Here is a 17,208-nt window from a genome sequence, read left to right as displayed (position 1 = left end):
TTTGTAGACCAACAGAGCTGTTTTTTTCATATAAAAACCTTACGATCATTTTTTTATGAATGTTAGCAACAAATGAGTCTGTTTAATAAAAGAGAATCAACCTTGAGATATTGGGACAAGCGTGTAAGCCTGTTTTTAAGTACGACTGAAAAGCATGAAGAAATAAAATGCAGGCAGTGAGCTGAGGCGCAACTCCAAGCTTTAGAGAGGTCTGACATAAACACATGGACACACACTGGTGCCTTACTCTATCGACTCTATTGATTACTGTCACGTTGGTTCAATAGTACACCTTGTAGGTTGCACTTAAGAGGAGGGTTGTGCGAGGTCTTTGGACTGTGACAAATAAACATAGACCTGTGCTCCCTTTTTGAAAGTTGCGCAATGTGTCACCTGTGACAAATGCTTACACTGTGATTGACTGAAACAAATGTATGAGAAATAGCCTTATTTGTGCTTGATAAACACTAAGGTATTAGGTAAATCCGACTGAATTGGCAAAACAACGGGTCAATTATTTGATCATTTAGAATTCTAACAACGGGGTAGAATCGATTACGCATCTCAATCTGTCGTTAAAATGAAGTGCATTTGCTCTGTGCATTGGTGATTTGTGTATTTTTGTCATACTCGCAGTTGCATCCTTCCTGCAACGTTTATTCATGTATATCTTGAAGAGTGACAATAATGTCTGATTTCATTTGGAAAGCCTCTGGAGGTTTTTGAGCAAACAAAAATTAGACCTCCCTGTAACATACTTTTTTTTCTTTTTTTTTCTTCACGATTCAGCAAAATTGCCAGCTCACCAAGCCACTAGACTGCACCACATTATGGAGACGGGCCAAATGATTTGAAGATACAGTAGATGCAGGACCAGCATTAATAGTGATTTTTTTTTTCTTGTGTACATACATAGAGAGATAGGATCAGAGCGCATGCATGCAAGCACAGTGAGCGAGGAGGACAGGACAAGTCCACCACTGACGTCACAGCGAGACTGAGTCACAGGCTGGAGCAGGAGGAAGAGGAGGAGGAAGAGGAGGAGGTACAGAGACCCACCTATCGGACAGCGAACGCCTACTGTCTAGAGAATACTGACGACTGGTGCGCCGGCTCGACCCTGAGCCTGAGTCGATATCGCTGCGCCCGTTGGTGGCCAAGTCTAAACTATCATAGGGTCTGGTAAGAGGAGCGGGGAAAGGGGAGGGGGGAGAGGTAGGAGAGGAGCATCAGTAGAGCTCAATTTAGCCAAAGAAACCACATTGGATTCATTGAAAAGGGTCCTCACTCACTCACACACAAAAGACAACAACAAGTTCATACGCAACCTGTATACAAGAGCGGTGCGCAGCGCCCCAGCGTACTTGTATACACTGAAGCCAGGCTTATTCTCGGAGGGAGGAAGAGCACAGTGGGGAAAGCATGTAGAACAAAGTGGAGCAAAACATGGCCGCCGGGCACGAGTTGTCTTTAGGGCGATATGATCGGAGACTTCAAAGCGACTTATTCATATAGGAATGCTCTCTGTTGTTGTTGTTGTTGGGTCTTTTGGGTGATGTGATTTTACACATTGAAAACAAGGCATGTTCCTCCTGTGTTTCAACAAAACAAACACTCATCGGACATTATTTTAGGTACACCAAGACAACTTACAGTGTAAGAGTTGTAGGAAATGTTTTGTTTTGTTTGATTTTGAGAGCTATTATGTTATAATATAGCAAAATAAAGCAACCAAAATACAGCAGTACTTTGAGATGCAGGGTTTAATTCAATATATTACCATGCCCGTATTTTAACACTTAACTTTCCCCGTTGAAATGAATGAAAATGCCATTAATCCCTTCTAGCCTCCCACTTGAATAGCAACAAAACATTTTGTAATGTATTTTTGACTAGAAAAATAGCACTATATAAATTTGTGCTTCATAAAAACTATATATATTTTTTTCTTCAGTTCCATTGAGATTGCGCTGCTCCTTCTGGTGTACATGCCTTGGCCATTTGGGGGGCGGTATAATAATAATGGAGATGGTCAAAATGTCCTAGTAAGTTTCAGTAATATTAATCATTCTTTGCAAAGGAGAAAGAATACATGCCTGTGAATATTGTTATATCAATTGTCTACATATGTTGCGCTACCATTTGTGTTCAAATCTCCATCAAAGCAACACTGATTCTATTCATTAGCCTGTCTATGGCATTTGCCTTTTCTGTTAGCACTAAGCTAAACTGACTTATTCTCAGCAAAGCTATGGCTTGTTTGAAATACGTAACATGCAATCTTCTTTGTTTTTGGTTTAGTTTAACTGTTCTCTATCTGTCAAACTGCTGCTGGTTGTGACATGAGTAAGTTCACCGTCACCATACAGCGCTCATATTCTCAAATTGGTTCTTTTTTTGGTGTTAGGGTCTGCTTGCATTGGGACCAGTGAGGCACTAGATCCAGCAGATGGAGCTGTGATGGGAAAACACAACACTGCACGACTGCATCGAAAGAGTTTTGCCTGCAGTTTTCAATCAAAAGAAGTGGTGCATATTGAGGATTTTTTGGCCTTGGCAGTAGTCAGTGCTCTTCTGAATGCTATTCTAGAATAGATAACAATAGAATGTCTCCATGGTCACTGTGCAAGCAGTACAAGGAAATTAAAAGTGTTTCATCTTGTATGGTGCATTTTGTCACTGTCATGTGAAAAACACTTATCTCCATTTTTTTCCATGTTCTTATTTTTACCTGAATCATGTTTACGCGTTACAGAAATCGCACTAAAGTGAAAATGAAAAAAGTTTCCAAAATGGGAGATAAGTGTTTTTCACAGGACAGCGACGATTTACAAATGCAATTGTTGCTACAGTCCTTGCATTTGATCTAATTAGATTGTGTGGGTGCGACTAATGAGTAGATTCTTTTTCTGTATTAGCTTTGCCGATAATCTCCATGGAAACCTGAAGGGTGCACGGAAGTCATTCGATTCATTTAGAGCAAACGGGGAGATGACGACAGTGATGCGCTACCTCATGTCCCCGTGGTCGTAGACCAGGTCGTGGATGTCGTCATCGTACGGGTGTCTGTAGTGCTGCTGCCTTATTGGATACTGGTGCATGGAGGCATTGGGCTGAGATGTGGTGTAAAAGGGAGGCGGGATGCTGTTACTGGTCTCGCTGCGGTAGTCGCTGTCCCTGTCGTCCACGGCGCTGTCCGGGTCGTCGTCTGTTGCCACAAACACAACGTGCAGAGATGAGTGGATGGGGAAAACGCACAGATGTCTTTTAAGCAGTAGTAGAAAGAGCAGCAAAGGGCTACAGGGGAAATTGCACAAAGAGATCATTATTTGCAGGTCAGACGTGGACAGTAAATACAGATTTATGAACACAGGTGCATCAAAGACTTACTTTGCTGATCTCCCCACAGACTCCAATTACCTGCAAAGAGATAAAGGGATGCAAAAACCACATCAGGATCATAAAGTACATGAGCAGTCCAGAAGATACCAGAATACAAAAATGGGAAGGCAATTGCAGAAGGTTGAAGGTTCGAGACTGGCATTCCCTTGATGCATGGATGGATTTAGTGTTTGCAATGCTTGTCTGTATTTCAAGAGGAATGTGAATTTCAAGACAATAAAGAAACAAGACTTCGGCAGCCACACTCATGATTCACTGCCAATTGGCTATCTGCTTATGTCACATTGTTGCGAAACTTGCCACTATTCTTCGGCCATTCCCCAATTTAAGCAGGAATTTTAACTGAGTCCATGCTCTATTTTTGTGACATCTATAGTTACATGACAGAGTGATAAAGACGTATGAGTTTATCAGCCTCCTCCCTTAAAGATGAAGTCAACCCAGAGATATTTTTTTCAAGAATATGTTCTACGCAAGCCCACTAGTTGAAACAAGGCATTCTGATAAATATTGCGTTTGTGGAATAATCCACCCGTTTCTAGCCATCTCTGGGGTTGGCCATTTTGTCACTCCAGTCGACTGAAAATGACATCACAACTTCTCAGGGCTCAAGTAACAACCAATCACGGCGGACCTGTTTTCTGAAGCTGAGCCGTGATTGATTGTTACCTGAGCAGTTGTGATGTCATTTTCAGTCGACAGAAGTGACAAAATGGCCTCCCCTTGAGGTGGGTAAAAAGGGGTGGATTTTGCTGCTTAACTCATATTCCACAAACGTGGTATTAATCAGAATGCCCTGTTTCAACTAGTGGGCCTGCTGTGAACACAACTTGAAAAAAATATGTTTGGGGTTGATTTCCCTTTAAGCCTTTTATTACCACCTCCCACCCACTTCCAACCTCTTGTCCAGTTGAATGAGCCTGGGAGGATTGAGTGGCATAAAAAGGAGACTAATGACATGCCACAAAGGGCATTGGATGCAGAGAAAGTGGTTGGTCGCTTTACACTCACAGCACTGCGTGGACGGTGCCTGCAGAGGCCTCTCTTGCTCCTCTTGATAGGCATACTAAGGACGTAAATGCAAAAAACCCCACACACAACTCAATGGATAATGTAGTTGTAGTCAAAGGTTTACAAATAGTCATATATTAATTTGGGGGTTCAATGATTTCTTTGAATTTTTTGGAGGGTGGAATGATGGATTTTCTTGAATGTACACAGGTTCACAATTATACTCACAGGCAGTGTTTACTTGACAAGGCGAATTAATGATAACTAATTTCTTGAGAGTGATCATGATTGCAGCTGGTAGTTTCTCTTTTGCAGGTTTGTTTGACAGTCCTCAGTGGTGCCATTACCGTGTCCAAGGAACTCAGTGAAGATTCAAGAAAGAGAATTGTTGATTTACACAAATTGGGAAATTTTAGCAAAAAAAAAAATGTTTTAAAACCGATAAGGACTGAAACCACATTTAATTCAGTGATCCAGTGGGATTTTTAAAACATTGAGTAGCAGAATTTATGCAAATGTTCTCTCTTTAGGGATTCACACACATCAGAAATGGACAGCCAGAGAAAAATAAATGGAATGCAAACACACAATGAAGCTCTTACATCTTGGTCTCTCATAGCATTCAGTTGCTCAAGCTTCTTGGCCCAGTACCGTGCCTCTTCTTCTGGAATGTCTACAGTGAATGTAACATTCGCAATGATACTCTTGATTTGAACTTAACAATAAATACATTTCTAATGAAGACCAAAAATGACAACAAAAGAGGTCAAACCTAGCGGCAGTTCGAAGCGTGTGTCCAGCAACAACCTGTGAAAGGTCGGATCTTTGGTGCCGCAGATTTCATTCTCAGCCATGATCACGTTGGAGTCCAGCGTTAACCATTGACCCGGACCCTCCTGGGAATTGAAGAGAAGCATTGTCCGCAAATTGGACAAAAAGATACGCAGAATATTAATCAGTGGCGCTAATATTATATCCGGTTGCCCTACGTTTCAAACGTATATGAGAATGTACAGCAAATATGCCACATACCTCATTGGATTGCCGGATGCTACTCAGTGGGATCCATAAGGTACCCACCATGGTGTCCCAGATCAGGCCTTTATTCCACACCTCCACTGTCAGGCCCAGGTCCAGCCGGTTTATCTCACTATGGGTCAGTGAAAGCAGGAAGGAAAAGGGTCAAAAAGGACAGATATCAATCTAAAAAAAAAAAGCAAGTTTGAGATGTATGTATATGTATGCATGCCCGTTGTGGTTCAGATTTTTTTTTCTTTTCTGGCAGAAAAATACTATTCAGCATAAGTGCCTGCTATTTAACTTTGGTGAAGAATAAACACTGTGATTGAATCTGTTGAGCGAGACGAGTTATTGGAAAAAGACATGCTGATTGTCAAGTAGGCTGCGAGCAGGATATAACATATAAGCGCAGGCACACACTATGCCAGGGGTCACCAAGTCCGGTCCCCAAAGGCACCTATCCTGCATGCTTTCCATCTCTCTCTGCTGTTAAAACACACCTGTTTTAAATTATCTGTATCGTTATCAGGCTTCTGAAAAGCTTGCTGATGAGCTGATCATTTCAATCAGGTGTGTTGCAGCGGGGAGAGATGGAAAACATGCAGGATAGGTGCCCTTGAGGACTGGACTTGGTGACCCCTGCACTATGCAGTTTCTGTATGACTAACTGCAGTGAACTCTGTGGCTTGCTTCCATTAGATACACAAAATTGTTCATTCAAATAAATCAAAGTTTGTGGTTCATAATATACAGGCAGTGGGCGTCCTAGTTCAAAGACCCTGTCAAGTGAAATCAGATATTTCTTTCTAAATACATTTTTTTTTTTAAATTTATTTAATTCTAATGTTCCTGACTTTTGGGGGCGTGGCTAAAAATGGCACCCAGTGACACACTTGGGCCTCTGGCATGAGTCGCCCTCACAGCTATATAACAACCTGAATGCTTTTGTTTGCAAATTGGAGGCAATACAATAACATGAAGCACTTCATGATCACATGATCATTTACAGTTACTTAGAACAGGTCATCATCATCATCTTCCAAACCGCTTATCCTATATAGGGTCGCAGGGAGTTGCTGGAGCCTATCCCAGCCGTCAATGGGCGAAGGCAGACTACACCCCGAACTGGTCGCCAGCCAGTCGCAGGGCACACATAGACACTGTCACTGAGCGGGAATCGATCCCACGCTGCCCGCACACAACTCAGGCGTGTGTACCACTACACTATCAGCGGACCTTACTTAGAACAGGTACTACAAAAATTATTTTGAGTCACATACTGCCTCACCGTGGAGAGACAAAGACATCCAGGTAAGCAGATATTTGGAATTTCACACACACACACACACACACACACACCCACCCCCACACACACACACACGCACACCCCCCCCCCCCCCCCCCCCCCCACACACACACACACACATACACACAAATAACAAGCCTTTGGGTCTCACTTAACATCCCTTGTCAACAAACAGGCAAGCCTATAGGCTCAGGCTCACAGTTTTAACTGATTCAAATCCTAATAATAGCCGCAGGCTTGATATGAAAAAGCATCTCAGTTTGAGTTTCCTTGGAAGCCGAGGATATAATCTAGTAATTGTTGTGCTGCTTCATAAAAGGAGGAAAAATGATGAGAGGAAATGAGCGAGAGAGGGTGGGGCGAAGGAAAGAGTCGGGTATTTAGGAGAGAAAGAGCTCGTTAGCTGTGCTGTAAATTTCATTTCATCTAACTCCTTGGATGTGCCAACTGTACGGGCATTTGGAATTTTCCATATCCATACCCTGCTTTTTTTTAAAACTCTACTCAAACCACACAAGGACCAGATAACAAGCAGAATCATAAAAGGTACTTTAAAGTACACAGGCAGCCAGTGGAGGGAGGCCAGAAAAGGAGTTATGTGCTCCCTCTTATGTGTAGTGTAGTGACCAGCATCTGTGGCTATAATCAGAAATGGACCTTAAGTTATCATGTCGTGTTCATAACTTGGAGTTCTTTCCAGAGCTTTTTTAGCCATGTTGATGAGTCACGACTGGCTAAATCACAAAAGGAGCAGCCGCCCAGCGAGAGGAAACGCCTCGCGCCCACTCGTCTCATTCTTCCAGTCGTTACTCAAAAGCTTGTGAACACGGAGGAACAGTTGAACATAAAGAAATGATAAAGTTGCCCTCAGACTGATGCTATACTGCGGAATCTCTCACTGTGAGTTTGAATTTGAATTTGAATTTGAATTTGAATTTGCGTGTGTGTGTGTGTGTGTGTGTGTGTGTGTGTGTGTGTGTGTTTTTATTTATAAGGGGGGGTGTCTCAACACCTGCTCCAAAAGAAGAAGCATTTTCATGATATGTAAAGAGAGTGTAAGGTGTAGTCGTGTTCTTTTGTAGTGGTTAACTTCTTTTCTGTTGACATTTGTTTGTAAGTTTTAGTATAATCAAGGTTATTGTGACAGGAATTTCTATTCTATTACCCACTAGTCTAAACACGGCTTTCTGATTAATATTGCATTTATGGAATATGAGAAATCCACCTGTTTTTAGCTAGCTCAGGGGGCGGCCATTTTGTCATTTCTGTCGACTGAAGATGACATCAAAGTTGCTCAGGGCTCAGATAACGACCAATCATGGCTCAGCTTCAGAAAACGGGTGAGCCGTGATTAGTGGCTAATTGAGCCCTGAGCAACTGTGATGTCATTTTCAGTCGACAGAAAAGACAAAATGGCCGCCCCCTGAGATGGCTAAAAGTGGGTGCATTTTGCTGCTTAACTTCCATTCCAACCAAATGGCAACCAAAAATAAGCAATGTTACCTTTGTAAAGGCAGGCTTTTTCATGCAGCACTTGTATTGCACCCTATTAAGTTGTGCTGGTATAACTAAAAAAAGAATCCATTGAGTGTATATAAATAACGGTGAGATGATTAAAAAAAAGATGGAGAAGAAAAAAAGGGAGATGGATGAAAAATAAGTTATAAATGCCACAGCTGAGTCCATCCCCCTGAGCCCCACAGGGTGACATTTGTGTTAGTGTGATCTATAGCACCCTCGTTAATTTTGCTAACAGTTGCCTATATCTGCCATCTGGTGTTGAATCGGTCTATATTTTACAGCCATTTCCACCCCCATATACAGTATAACACCAAAGAAAACACAGAAGGATATGAACTGGAAAGTTACTGAAAAAACTGCTGACACCTTTTTGCTCGTCCCCTGTATGAAACCAGCGCCAAAAAAAAACTAAATACATTTCTCCATGCCCCCCCCAAGACATGATGTTTGCTCCAAGCAATGCAAACATGTGGCTCAGTAAACAATATGGCAGAAGGTGAGATGAGGTTCCGCAAGGAGAGGATAAACTGCAATAACGATAAAGCTTTTCATAAAAGAGAAAGTGACTCACAACATAAAGTCCTGCTCCCAGCACGGTTGACTGCCGCGCACGGCAATGGTGGTGCTCTTGACATTCTGCACCTTCAGTGTCACGTAAGTGTTGAATTTTTCTGCAGGATGCACAGCAATATCACAGATAAATATCCTAACTACATACAATTGTGGCACACAATGTGAAAGCAGTGAGAGCACTACAGTAAGTAAAAATCTTACCTTGGGGTCCATCTAGCTTGGCTTTTTTCACTGCAAAGACATAAAATCAAATATCACACAGTGCACATGTGCAAATACCAAGTATTGTCTTCAAATTGATGCGTATTGCAATATAATTCAGCTTCCAATGCCCCCAAAATGGTACAATTTGGAGCTCACACCTAAAATACAACACACTAAAAACTAGGGATGGACCGATTATCGGCCGGGCCGATTATCGGTGCTGATATTCAGCATTTTGAAAAATATCGGCATCTGCCTTTTTTAGCAATCCGATGGCCGATAATAAATCAATTTCAAACTGTGTTGAAATCAAAACAAAGATATGTGAAAGTTTAACTTTTCTGTCATTTTGAAATTTTGGAGGACTTCATTTACTGTAGAAAACTATATAGAGCTATTGTTTTAAGTTTTCATTGAACTTTTAAAGACTTGCTGACGACCCTGGGTTCTCCCTGAACTTTTTGTTAGAATTTGATAACAAGGATGTATATTGTCAATAATTTATTGTAATGATAACGGAAAAAAATCGACATTAAGCAAATCTGAAAAAAATCTTCAATAAACATATGCTTGAAGACATTTCAACAATGTTAAGTGTTTTTTTTTGTGCCAATATGTCCCTTTTTACATAAAATTAATATCGGCTCTAAATATTGGTTATCGGCCTCCTTGACTACCGATAATCGGTATTGCGGCTGAAAAAAGCATATCGGTCTATCCCTACTAAAAACACTTGGTTGCTTCCCTAACCTATCTGCTGGGTAGCTGTGGATTTTGAGCAGATTGTGTTACTAATACTAACGTGGCTTAATTATTTTGACCCAGCACATATTGAAGGCTAAAAAGCTGAAGCTGGTCGCCATTTTGGACAGTGTATTGAAGTTGAAGTCAATTTAATGTAACATTCTTAGAAAACGTTAGTGGTGGCTTGATGGATCACTTAGTAACACGACAGAATTTAGAAACAAAGACCTGCATTTAAATCCTGGTTGGGCAGATGGCCCACCTATGGAAAATGGCTGGGTTGGATCAGGAAGCAGCCGGCGTAGTAACTGTGCCAAACATATCATGCAAGTGACTTGCTGTGATGAGCTCTGACAGGGGGACGCCGAATAATGAACAAACTCCAGCGCATCCTCTACGCAAATAACCTCTGCTGGCATCAGACAAAACCTCAGTGACGTCAAAGGTCTATTCATTATTCATTCCGTCCAATAGCGTGGCCGTATAACCAGCGTCCCGGCGTTTAGCAGTAAGGCATTAATATTCACAGCGCTGACTTTTCATCAATGCTGCTTGCCTTGTTTCATAGCCTTGATGCTGCGTTGACATACAAGACAAGGCTTTGTGTTCCGGTAAACTGTGTACAAGCAAAGAAACAAGCACATCAAGCGGCATTGTCGTGATCGGATGACTGGCCTTCAAACTCTGCAAGTTCACATTAAATCTGTCTTTCTTTTGAAATGGTTACATAAACTGTGGTGAAACCAAGAGGCTCTCGCCATAACCTTCATCCTGCCATTGTACTGTAACCTAATAAGGGGATTTTTTTTTTCTTTACTTCGTCCATCCATTTTCTACAGCACGTGTCCTCGCCAGGGTCAGAGGTAGGGCTGAACAATTCATCAAATTAAATAGACATTGCAATTTTATTTTATTTTATTTTTTTACCTACAGTAGGCTATGTATGTATCTAAAAGGGTTTATTGATTTTTCAATTCCATTATTTACATGATCTCAATTCACAGATTACTGTACTGAGAATCGCTCAAATCACTGAGCTACATGAATACAAAACACATAAAAAATAAATACATTTTAACTTGACAATTTCGGGGGAAAAAACCCACAAAATGAATGCAACAAATATTACAGGACTCTTGATAATATAAATGCTTGGTAACTTGGGTTAACGTAGACCTGACCTATAGAATAAAACCTCCAAGGTCAGACAAAGAGCATTCCTCAAAAGTAAAGTGTGATAATAACCATAGAACCTGAAATAAAATCCCTGGCTGGTCAGTGGAGTAGCCATCCATTTTCTAAAGCAATTATTCTACTTTTAACCCTAAGGTTCCATACCTGACAGCCAAACCACTACTCCCCCCCTTGCCCATTAAAGTGGAAGATAAGCGGTATCGATAATGGATGGATGGATGGAAGTCAACACCCCCAAAATTCTTTGCAATAATATGTTCTATGCGCCTTCACTTGTCTAAACATGGCATTCTGATTAATATTGCGTTTGTGGAATATGAGTTAAGCCGCAAAACCCACCCGTTTTTAGCCATCTCAGGGGGCGGCCATTTTATCACTTCTGTTGACTGAAAATGACATCACAGTTGCTCAGGCCTCAGGTAATGACCAATCATGGCTCACCTGTTTTCTGAAGCTGAGCCATGATTGGTCGATAGCAAGTGGCAAAATGGCCGCCCTCTGAGATGGCTAAAAATGGGTAGGTTTTGTTTCTTAACCCATATTCCACAAACACAATATTAATCAGAATGCCATGTTTAGACTAGTGGGGCTGCATAGCAAATATTATTACATTATTGTAAAGATTTTTGGGGGGGTTGCTTTCCTCTTTCACAATAATGCTGTACAATAATGTTTGTATTGTTTTTGTTTTTAACTCTGGAGAGGCTTAACACTTTCTCCGCCACCCCTCTTGACTCATTCATCCGAGGGATAACTGATGGGCATTATTATCTCAAGGGCCTTCTGGTATGACACTACTATTTTAAGAAGCCAGTTTGTCCACACAGATTATGATGCTGCTCTGCTGTCACTGCCTGGGAGAATGACTCACAATGAGCTTCTTTGTCTTGATATATCGGGCTTGTTGCCAACAGCAAATGCCCGAATGCCGACCCTTATCTTAATGCCACAGCAGAATGAGTGACTTGATTTAACTGGACAGTTTGAGAATGTATCAACTGTATTAAAATGTTATGTTTTACAAAGTGATACTGTCACCAAGATGTTTAAAACATAGTCTTGGAATTAATGTGTTGTGTAGTGTATAATTGTATTTACTGTACGTTAGGGGTTCAATCGAGCCCATGTGGATACAACACATTAACTGCAATTTTTTAATAAAAGTAATGGTTGATGCTAATTTTGTTCACTGTAGGTCAAACTGATGACCACTTAAATGAGCACCTACCACTTAAATGATATTCTGAAACTGTCTCTTTGTCAGGATTTGATGCCTGGTATTGCCTAAAAGGTGCCCAGTTTCAGGAGCAAAGTAAGCCTGCTTCATATAAAATGCTGTGTAGAACGCAGTTATGTAAAAAGGAATATTTCCTGTAAAAGTGTGTCAAGAAATGGAATATTGCAAATTTCAGTCAACAGCTTCAGTTCAAAAGAGGGTAGTTTGGTGGAACTGTCTTTTTTTTTCTTTCATGCAATGCTTCATTTATGTATTTTTATGTAGAGTACCGGTATACAAAGCAGGGAGACAACTGCGGAAAGTTACCACTTTATTTTTTTATGGTGTGATGAATCAGTTGAGGTTATGAAGATTTTCAGATGTGGAAATTTGTGTAAATTCAAAATGAATTCGAGGTCTTGACTGATTCATGATATCGTTGAAACTGCACTCATTTTTGGGTAGAAATTTCAAATGGCTTCTATTATTTGAACCACGATTTGCCTGACCTAAAATGAGTTTGACACCCCTGCGTCCAAACTAAACTGTCCATACGTGTGAATGTGAGTGAATAGTTGACTAAGTGTGTCAGTCCAAGGTGAGATGGGTGCCAGCCCCCATGCGATGTTGCAAGATGACATGGCCGGGCTAAAAAGTGAAGCCTTTTCAAGACACGCCAGACGCCATCATGGTGTTTTGCCACTAATTACGGTACATGACATTTCATGTGAATTCCTGCTAAATTCTCTTGAGAACAAGCTCATTTGCCACCAAGGCGGTCACACGCCCTTGAGGGATGTAGCGAATATTCCCTGGAAGCTCCTTACTTGCGTCCCTTCCCTTGAAACAGTCGCTAAATGGCAGATGCATCTCGGGCTGCACCCTTGTCAACACTCCTCCTCAAATGCTGCCCCAGCCCCCACCCCCAGCCCCGGCCCCCCAGCAGCCAGTCCTCCCTCATCCTCTCCTACGAGCTCCTGCTGCCATGTGGCGAGTGCGCACGTGTGCACCCTTCCTCTGCCTTTCTCTCATGCTCCATTAATCTCTGTGTGTGAGCTGGCACAGCGAGCTGCATCCCCAACTCTAAAAATAACCACTTGAGCGTGACAGGGTTGGGGGGTGCCGGAAAGGCGGATGGAGGGTAGGAGTGGGATTTGGGGGAGGGATGGTGAGGAGGGGGCACTCGCAGCTTGAAGGCATATAAGACTAAAGCAGCACTACCGGGGAAGCAGAGAAGAGATGAGTGCAAAATATGTTCCGCAGAAATTGCTGATTCCATTGCGAGATCTCATTTTCTCCAAAAAGAAGAATTCCGGGGGAATGAATGCAATCACATGTAGGGCAGCTCAAGCGAGGCAGATTTCCTGAGATGGTCCACTTAAGATGTTACATCCTGCTCTGCACAACTGATGTTGCAATGAACGCGCACAGTCGTAATGCATTCCACTTAATAGCTACTAAAAGCCTCTCTCACCTAGACTTATTATTGTTGTGATGTAAAATACTCTTAGTAGACTCTTGGAAAAAAATGTACAATACACAGAGGTTGAGAAGTGAGAAACGTATAGGACACCACTCTGCCACAGCATTCCTGCAAAATCAAATGGGATCCAGTACAAGAACTGTCGCAATAATTAGGCCTTCCTTGAGCCTCGCAGACTAACTTGACTTCAATGATTACGAAACACTTATAAATTTACTTTGAAGTGTGCAGAGCTGGGCATTCCGCTTAACCGACGGACCGGTCCGTCTGTCCGCCTATGACGGACGCACATTTTTTAAACCATGTTTTTTAGCTTCTCAATAGATAAAACTGACTTGGATTGTTAGGTACCTTAAAGTCTCAAAGTTGTTTTGGAGGTTTACAAAAACATGTATGTTAGCTTCAGAGAAGGCTCAACTCACTCTGACGTTTCCAAAAATGTTTTAGGTACATTTAAGACTGTAAATTGCTTTTGATGGTCACCAAAACATGCATGTTAGGATTATAAAACTTAAAAACCTATACGGATTTAAAAAACAAACAAGGCTCACCTGTTTTCTGAAGCTGAGCCATGATTGATCATTATCTGAGCCCTGAGCAACTGTGATGTCATTTTCAGTCGACAGAGGTGACAAAATGGCCGCCCCCTGAGATGGCTAAAAACGGGTGGATTAACTCTTACTCGACAAATGCAATATTATTCAGAATGCCATGTTTCGACTGGTGGGTCTGCTTGTAACATATTTTTGTCAAAAAAAATTGGGGATTGACTTCAACCTGTAAGCATGAACTGTATTCATTATTTCGCAAAAATTAAACACTCTAAAATGAGATTTAACAAACATCAAATTCCATTACAGGTATTTTTTCCTCAAAGAAAACCATTCTAATGCGGAAATATGACGGGTTTTTCATGGTCATAGAGTGCAGCATCTGTGTCCACATCGAAATGTGCTTATTCAGCACGTGTGACAACACAATCCACCATGTCAAAGTCAGGTTGATGTCACATCTCTGTTGCCGCAATGTTTATCGCCACTTAAACCGACCAACATAAAACACAATTTAGCTTGCCTTGGGCCTGCAACAGAGCATCATAATGAGAACACAGGAGCACAGAGCGACCGAATAGGTTGCCATGCCAACACAAAGGACCTAAAGGCACCAGGCTGGATCTCAAACCTGACGTCCGTGCAATGTGCGGCTCAGGAGCTGGTATGGAAAAGATGGAGGGGTTTCCAAATGATCAGCTCATCAGCAAGCTTTGCCGATAACGATCCTGATCATTCGAATCAGGCATGTTGGAGGAGGGAGACATCTAAAACAGGATAGATAGGTGCTCTCGAGGACTGTACTTGGGCACCCCTGGTCTACTAGAAGTTCGCTAATTGTCATTCTGGTTTGTAGATTGAATTTCGGTTGTGCCCTTCCTGTGTGGGCTTTTCCCCACATTAGCAAAGCATGCATGTTCGGTTCATCGAAGACTCACTGTCCATTGGTGTAAATATGAGCGTGAACGGTTGTTTCTCTGTATGTGCCTTGCGAATGAATGAAAATAAAAAGAATGGTAAAATGAACAGCTTCACATGAACAATGTGTTTAACACTTGAGTAATTGGTTAATTTAAAACTACAAAACAATAAAACAATTTGAATAAATTACACATTTTAGCTTTTTTTCCCCAACCTCATCTACGAGTGATTCGGCCAATCTATCCATTTTTTAAAAATCAAATGTGGCTAGTTTGAGCATAAAATCTCACCCACTCCAGCTTCTGAATGCTCGCTGAGCTGAAGTCTCACCTGGGACGCCGATGTCACGCATGATGATCGTTTGAACTCCCGAGTTTTTGTTTGACTTTTGAGGCATGGGGGATCTTTCTGTGAAGCGGACCACTCATGGGTGAAACCAAGACACTCAGACTGTAATAGCCATGCACTCCCAGTATGCGCCCGGACTGACACGAGAGTAGTCATCTTCATTTAGAGCATTTGATAGCTACTCCATAAATCAATGTTGGTTGAGATGTATTAACAGCCTTTTTGTTGGAACTGATGTTAACACACGACAAACATGTTAACCCATTACAACGCTATGACAAGTGAGTGTCTTACCTCCAACACACAGCAAGGACATCTCTCGATAGGGCTTTTTGGGTCAATTCCCTGCCTCTTCGCTACTTTCCCAGTGACTGTCAAACGCCGCCTTCGAAGCGGCGAAGAAGAGACACGTCCGCCTAGCAGCAGCAGCAGCAGCACCAGCACCACCTCCACCACCACCACCGCGGCCCGACGGGCGTCGCGACGCAACACATGAGTGGGAATTTCTTCCCACTTCGCTTGACTGTGAGCGCCGAGGTCCTCCCGTCGATATTTAAAAGCGAAAGAGGTGTCGTCCGTGCGCTAAAATGGTCTTCTGCTTGCCCCTCTCAGTTCTCAGCCATCTTTGTCGGGCTTTCAGGACAGCGCTGAGCCGACAGCTCCTCTCTCCAATGTGACGTCACAGCGGCGTGGCGGGAGAAGGGACGTCAAAATCTTAGCCCCGCCCCTCCGATATACAGTATATATATTTTTTACTACGTTAACGGTTAGCCTGCTTGTTACTGACAGGACAACGCAAGTCCAATTATTTTTTAACGAGGCTATTTAGAAACTGAATACATTAAAAAAAACAAAAACATTATGCATAGTTAAAGAAATTGTAATAAACCAGCAATAACGTTCAGAGGTTACCGGGTAATATTTTTTTTGTCTTATATGTTTATTTTAATTTTGATGAGTGAAATCAGGGGCGTCTAAACTAACAAACGGGGACTTTTTTTTAGCCGTATACAAATATTCACAATTGACACGGCTGGTGCCTTCTGAAAAGTATGCTCCCGTGTTTTATGACTCCATACAAATGCATGAGTTTCACGTTTTGAATTTAGCAATTTTTTTAATCGTATCACTATTACAATTTATTGAGACGCACGTGTAGATGATACGAGATTAATTAAATAAGTAAAAAAGGAAAATCATTTGCATTAAAACAACAAAACACAAATACTGTATATACTACTGCTTATTTTAAAGCACATGTTTTGATCCACGTGCTACTTGACCAGTTCTTGTTTGGTAAAATCAGTTTTCGAACAACTTCTTTTTGTTTTTGTTGTTTTTCCACCAGAATGTGAATGCTTACAGATCAAGGGACGTGAATGTAGGCCAATACTGCCATCTATGGGAAGCCATAATTAAACTGACTAAAATGGTGCCTCTCTAAATAATACAACTCTAGTGTTGTGGTACTATACCTGCACAATCTAATGACATCCAATAAAAGAGCTAATTATATGTGTGTCCCTTATGTTTATTATTGATGTGCTTGTACTAGTATTTTGGTTACACTTTTTTAACCAAGTTAGCGGACAAAATATTAGAAACAGTGCTCAGTGCGACAGTACTACAGTACCTCTACAACCACAATAACAAACATTGTAATAGTTGATACGTCTCTAAAACTGAGCTTTATTATCTATTTTGAAGAAGTTAA

The 17,208-nt window shown here is 41.6% G+C and overlaps 1 protein-coding gene across 1 annotated transcript in view; it reads right to left on the bottom strand.

The window, feature by feature from the left end:
• The window catches only part of unc13a (unc-13 homolog A (C. elegans)), a 49,851-nt gene extending 33,693 nt beyond the window's left edge, over positions 1 to 16,158 (bottom strand). Inside the window, exons 1-10 of the mRNA XM_086046353.1 lie at positions 15,789 to 16,158; positions 9,035 to 9,064; positions 8,832 to 8,931; positions 5,446 to 5,563; positions 5,186 to 5,309; positions 5,016 to 5,086; positions 4,414 to 4,468; positions 3,391 to 3,420; positions 3,013 to 3,208; positions 1,060 to 1,179 (exon numbers count right to left, since the gene is read on the bottom strand). Coding sequence (XP_085902479.1) covers positions 1,060 to 1,179; positions 3,013 to 3,208; positions 3,391 to 3,420; positions 4,414 to 4,468; positions 5,016 to 5,086; positions 5,186 to 5,309; positions 5,446 to 5,563; positions 8,832 to 8,931; positions 9,035 to 9,064; positions 15,789 to 15,810 — 866 coding nt within the window. The 5' untranslated portion in view covers positions 15,811 to 16,158. The remainder of the gene's footprint in view (positions 1 to 1,059; positions 1,180 to 3,012; positions 3,209 to 3,390; positions 3,421 to 4,413; positions 4,469 to 5,015; positions 5,087 to 5,185; positions 5,310 to 5,445; positions 5,564 to 8,831; positions 8,932 to 9,034; positions 9,065 to 15,788) is intronic.
• Positions 16,159 to 17,208: the final 1,050 nt, after the last annotated feature.

This window comes from Filicampus tigris, chromosome 12, assembly GCF_054856515.1.
Source record: "Filicampus tigris isolate MCC_2025a chromosome 12, RoL_Ftig_1.0, whole genome shotgun sequence".
Lineage (NCBI taxonomy): Eukaryota > Metazoa > Chordata > Actinopteri > Syngnathiformes > Syngnathidae > Filicampus > Filicampus tigris.
The sequence above is the reverse complement of the archived record's forward strand: the minus strand, read 5'-3'. Positions and strand labels throughout refer to the sequence as shown.